We start from the raw sequence: 6,590 nt of genomic DNA on the forward strand, positions 1-6,590 counted from the left end.
CACTACTCAGAAGGCCATTAAAGGAAGTGTTGTAGCTGATCATTTGGCTCATCAGGCAGTGGATGATTATCAGTCAATGAGTTTTGAATTCCCCGATGAAGACATTATGATTATTACCAAAGAACCTGGACAATATGACGGACCTGAACAAGGATCCCGATGGACTATGGTTTTTGATGGAGCTTCTAATGCACTTGGTAATGGTGTTGGTGTTGTGATCATTTCCCCTGAAGGTTGTCATACCCCGATTACTGCAAGACTTTGTTTCTATTGTACCAATAACATGGCTGAGTATGAGGCATGTATCCTGGGCATCAGAGCTGCAATTGATATGAAAATTCAGTTCCTGGACGTATATGGAGATTCAGCCCTGGTAGTGAGTCAGATTAAAGGAGATTGGGATACCAAGCATGAAAATCTTATTCCCTACAGAGAGCATGTGCTGTCTTTGATCCCACATTTTGAAGAGATTACCTTTGGACACATTCCACGAGGAGATAATCAGTTGGCAGATGCATTAGCCACCATGGCATCTATGTTTGAGATTAGCTGGGATGATGAAGCTCCCAAGATTACTATTGATAGATTTGAGAAGCCTGCATACTGCAATGAGATTGATACTGAAGGAGGAGAGGAAAAGCCTTGGTTCTATGAAGTAAAAAGATATCTTGAAACTCAGGAGTTCCCTGAAGGGGCATCTGTCAAAGATAAGAAGTTTCTGAGGAGGTTTTCTGCTAAGTTCTTCTTGAGTAATGGAATTTTGTACAAACGCAATCATGATTCAACTTTGCTTCGTTGTGTGGATAAGAAGGAAGCAACAGAGATTATGGAAGACATGCATGATGGGATTTTTGGCACTCATTCTAGTGGTCATACTATGACAAAGAAGGTATTGAGAGCAGGATACTATTGGTCTACCATGGAAGCTGACTGCTATCAACATTCCAGGACATATCACAAGTGTCAAATCTATGCTGATAAAGTGCATATACCTCCGGCTCCATTAAATGTGTTGACTGCTCCTTGGCCTTTTGCCATGTGGGGCATTGATATGATTGGTGAGATCAAGCCTACTGCTTCTAATGGGCATCGTTTCATCCTAGTTGCTATTGATTACTTTACAAAGTGGGTAGAGGCGGCCTCATTCGCATCTGTTACCAAGAATGTTGTGGCTCGATTCATTAAGAATAATCTCATATGTAGGTATGGCATCCCTGAAAGGATTATCACAGACAATGGCTCTAATCTGAACAATACCATGATTACTGATCTCTGCATGCAGTTCAAGATTAAGCATCACAACTCTTCTCCGTATCGTCCGAAGATGAATGGGGCAGTAGAAGCTGCTAATAAGAACATTAAGAAGATTCTACAGAAGATGACTGTTACTTACAAGGATTGGCACGAGATGTTACCATTTGCTCTTCATGGTTATCGCACTACAATACGTACTTCAACAGGGGCAACCCCATTCTCCTTAGTCTATGGTATGGAAGCAGTTCTGCCCATTGAAGTTCAGATCCCTTCCTTAAGAATCATGAAGGATGCAGGCTTGGATGAAGATGAGTGGATTCAGACTCGACTCGACCAGATAAATTTGATTGATGAGAAGAGGTTGGCAGCTGTTTGTCATGGTCAGATGTACCAGAAACGGATGATCAAAGCTTTCAATAAGAAGGTTAAGCCAAAGGTATATCAGGCTGGTGACTTGGTAATCAAGCGTATCATACTACCACAGGGTGATCCTAGGGGCAAGTGGACTCCTACATATGAAGGACCATTTGTGGTCAAAAGAGTATTCTCAGGAGGTGCCATGATGCTTACTACTATGGATGGTGAAGACTTTCCACAGCCTGTAAACGCAGACATAGTTAAAAAATACTACGCATAAAAAGAGACCCGCTAGGTTGACTGGCCTAGGCAAAAATAAGGGCATCCCGGCAAACCAAAAGGGTTCGGGCAAAAATTAGGGATATATATAAAAAAAATGTACACCCGGCAAGTCGAAAACCTGAAAAGGCGGCTTGGGCAAAAAAGGGTATCCCGGTGGATTGAAAACCTGAAAGGGCAATCCAGGCAAAAGTTAGGGATTAAAGCGTATGACTATGTCTCGTTTGGATCACTCATGTAACTTCAACTGATGGTGCTACCTAAATCAAGTTCAAACAGATAAAGATCAATCCAATCGTTTCTGTCTCAACAGCAGAAGATGAGATATTTGAAGATAATGGCAATAGTAGAATTGAAACTCAATAGGATCATTTTTCACATAGCTGTTTTCTTTGTTTTATAAAAAATTTACGACGAATTCCTCTTACTAGGATTTCTGTCTCCTTGTACAAACTTGCCAATGTATAGGTCACTTTGTGATATAAATAAAATTTCATCTTTGAATCCAGATTTACTTTTACTTTATTTACATAAGCGAAAACGTCCATTGGTTGTGTTTGAATGTATGTATGCTTTTGAATACAATTGATGTTTACCAGAAATGCATAAAATGCAATAATAGTATTTACTAAGGATGAACGAGGGTAGTAGTTCAACGAAGCTTCGGCGGTTCATCCCCACTACAAATCCCCAGTAGAGCAAAATCTATCTTTATAGATGCTTCGAATTACGTCTCCCCTTGAATTTATGTCCATCTCTTTTATCCTCAGTCGGGATACTCAGGAACTTATTCCTTCAATAGAAGTACGACGAACGAATACGGGAAGTGACAAATACTATACTATCAAACAAGACGGGAACGAGTTCCTCATATTCTTCAGCAACGAATCGAGATTTATTTTCCCTAGCCAGCAGTTGTTATACAAAGATACCCGGACGCTTCAGGCCGCATGATTCATACATACATCATTTACATCATACCATGGCATATCCATAAGTGCATAATACATTTACTTAGATGCACCATGCCATGCATGCATACATATTGCATAAACTAACCTTTTCCTTGCAGGATGGTTATATACAGATAAAATACTATCAACAATTCACAACAGGTCAGAAACGATCTATACGAAGATCTAGTGCTGATACTTAATCATTACTCAAGGTGTCCTTGGATAGTAGGCAAACGGTCTATACGAAGATCTATTCCCTAGTCCAGGATGTTTTCAGGAGAGTTAATCCTGATACTCTTTTATCCTTGGATAGTAGGCAAACGGTCTATACGAAGATCTATTCCCTAGTCCAGGATGTTTTCAGGAGAGTTAATCCTGATACTCTTTTGTCCTCGGATAGTAGGCAAACGGTCTATACGAAGATCTATTCCCTAGTCCATGATATTTTCAGGAGATTTCATCCTGATATTCTTTTGTTCTTGGATAGTAGGAAAACGGTCTATACGAAGATCTATTCCCTAGTCCAGGATATTTTCAGAAGATTTAATCCTGATATTCTTTTGTTCTTGGATAGTAGGCAAACGGTCTATACGAAGATCTATTCCCTAATCCAGGATATTTCCAGAAGAGATAATCATCACGAAGATTTATTTCTACTGGTTTATTCAACAATTCAAAACAGTTCAGAGACGATCTATACGAAGGTCTAGTGCTGATACTTAATTCAGAAAGAAATCGCCACGAAGATTTGGTTCTGACACTTAAATTAAAAGTATGTTCTTAGATACGATTCAGAGACGGCCTATACGAAGACCTAATACTGATATCCAGTATCAACATCAAGATATTATCACCTCCTGATATTATGGATGGCATCTATAAGCCCATCTCCAGTTCTTCCAAGTGGCATCTTCAAGCCCACTTAAGCATATACAACCAGTCATCAGTGTTACTTTACGCACCGGCGAGTGCAAATTTTTGGGCTTTTGTGTTCAATCCCCTTCAACCTTCCAAGTCACGAATGGCACACAGGCCAATCTAACTCCTCAGGTTTCAGAAAATTGAACAGGGGCAGCTGTTGCACCCCAAAATTTGCCCTCTATTTTTAACTCTAACCAATTTTTTGTTTCACATTCATTTGCATCATCTTCATAGCATAACATTTTTTTTGTCTTAATATTAGCCGGAATAATTTCTCGGAATTTACAAACAGACTGGTCAAATTAACTTTTTAACTGTGCCTAAAATTAGTCAACGAAAAAATGTCAAGTTTAAATTTGCAAATGTCGGTAACATTAATCTGCGGTTCACGTGGTTTAATTTGACATGCTAAAAATATTTTTACGACTATTTTTGGTCATATGTTGATCAGTCTGAGCAGTTTAAACGATCATAATTTTTATTTCAAAATCCGACCAAACGCTGTATTTTTCCGAGTCATTTATTTCGCGCTGATTATTTTGACGTGTTCATTTTATTTTTTCGAGCATTTTGATGCCCGACTTTTTTTTTTTTTGAGTCTATTTATTTTTATATTGGGTCTAGAATAAATAAATAGGTTAATTAGTTTTTATTTTAATTTTAACTATTTTAATTATTTAACTTTATTCAATTTTTAATTTAATATTCGGTTTCAAAATAAACTTAGGCCCATTATCATTAACCTAATTTGTTCCTATATATATTTACTAGCATGACTGATAGAAGGAGGCCAAAAGACAGAACAAAAAAGAGAAACTGAGAGTGGCTGATCTATACTATCGTACACACAGTTTGGTAATAGTTTATATATGATATATACTTTATCTATTTTGTTGATATATTTGTTACTGTGTTTCAAATACATGTTCATATGTGTGACTGTGTTATGTATTCCAGATACATGCGGTTTGGTTAAATATATCAGGATATCGCCGTTTTGCTTTTTTATGCACATAAGTATAACATGTATAATAATTTGGTTCATTGTATTATGTATTTGATGTGTTTGTTTTTATATAAGTTTTACATGTCTCATAATATATAATATAATATAATAATAATTTTGTTGTTAATAAAAATGCATATGGATCATATAATATATAATTTATAATATGTAACTAGTGTGTTAAATATATATATATTTCTATTTTATGTTATAATTTGATTATGTTTTCGGATCGGATCGTGTCAATACGTCGTTTTCACATATACGTGTATGAGGCGTGGCATTTGTGTTATCCGATCCAGTTGCGATGATCGCAATTTTGCGCTAGCAACGCCGTTGTTTTTTTTTATTCATATTTTTTTTATATACATATATTTAGATCTGCACACTTTTTTTTTCATAACTAACTACCCTGATTTTTCCTAAACCCTGACAATTTCGCCACAAACTCTAAATTTCAAACCTAAAACTTTAACCGTGTTATTTCCTCTAAACCATAAACCTTTTCTTAAACCTTAACAAACCTTATTATTATTTCCTATTTTCGCTCATATTTATGTTATTCATACACTGTAACTGCTTCGCCCTTGTAATATTTTAAGTTTTAACTTGTAATATTTTCAGTTTTACTTTTCGCCATCTTTATTATGTAACTGCACCAAAGCGTTGTAATAATTAGGATTTTATTTTCTGCCATTTATTTTCTGCCATTTTATTTTTCTGCCATTTATTTTTCTGCCATTGATCCTATATTAACTGCGTGGTTTAGTAATGTAGGGCGTGAAAACCTACTAAATTAATTATTTAATATTTTTCTATAACCTTTATATTTTTTATAAATAAATAATAAATACTAACTATTTTAATAACTTTTTTTATTACTTACTTATAATAATAAATCCTTATATATTTTGTAAATAAAATCTAATTGACCATTTTTCTAATTGAATAATAATAATAAACCTATTAATCTAATAATTTGATATTTTCTATAACCTTTATTTATTTTATAAATAACAAACTTAATATTTTTCATATAACTCTTTTATTTTATAATTTGTACATTAATATATTTTAAATTCTTTTATTATTACTAATTTATTTTAAACTCATATTTTTCTAATAACTTCTAAAAAAACTCTAACTTGTTTAACCTAAAATAATTTCTTTTAAAATGCTAACCTTTTTATTATCACTTTATTATTATTGTTATTTTATTATTGTTTTATTACCATTGTTTATTTATTATTTTATTATTATTTGCTTTTATCTATTCTATTTTTGCTTCATTACTTTCCTTATTTTAATTTTATTCTATTTATAATATTAGGAACAAATGTATAGGTTGTAAATTTATTCTTTCTCGCCTGATTATTATGTATCTGTCCCATAGCCATGTAATAGTTTAGGAATTTATTTTTCTTGCTTTTATTTTTGTAAATATTTATTGCGTGGTTAGTAATTTAGGGAGTGCAAAAAACTAACTGTAAATAATTGAATTTAGAAAATTAAATTCAAGACAAATATCTGAAAAATAACACTCACACACGTAAGTCGATCTTTGATCGCCATCTGTACTTCCTAGGGTATTCCTCTTGGTTGCTTTCTTTAAATGGTCAAGTCCCTCGAAAATAGGGGTGTCTTAAGCAAAGTCCCTTCAAACAGAAAAATCATCAAGTCCCTATAAACTTAAAAGATCAAGTCCCTACGAGGTTGCCTACGATATAATGATATTGTCCCTTCGGTAAATATGATGATAGTCCCTACGAGTTGCTAAAGACACCCCTTATGTTGCCTTCATTGACCATACGATGACC

The 6,590-nt window shown here is 34.4% G+C and overlaps 1 protein-coding gene across 1 annotated transcript; it reads left to right on the forward strand.

Annotated features, from left to right (window-relative positions):
* The first annotated feature begins 283 nt into the window (after window positions 1–283).
* Window positions 284–1,218, forward strand: LOC127123592 (uncharacterized). Its single transcript, XM_051053796.1, has 2 exons — window positions 284–889; window positions 1,204–1,218. The coding sequence occupies exons 1-2, from the start codon at window positions 284–286 to the stop codon at window positions 1,216–1,218; spliced, it is 621 nt and encodes a 206-aa protein (XP_050909753.1).
* The last annotated feature ends 5,372 nt before the right edge of the window (window positions 1,219–6,590 follow it).

Source organism: Lathyrus oleraceus, chromosome 2, assembly GCF_024323335.1.
Source record: "Lathyrus oleraceus cultivar Zhongwan6 chromosome 2, CAAS_Psat_ZW6_1.0, whole genome shotgun sequence".
Lineage (NCBI taxonomy): Eukaryota > Viridiplantae > Streptophyta > Magnoliopsida > Fabales > Fabaceae > Lathyrus > Lathyrus oleraceus.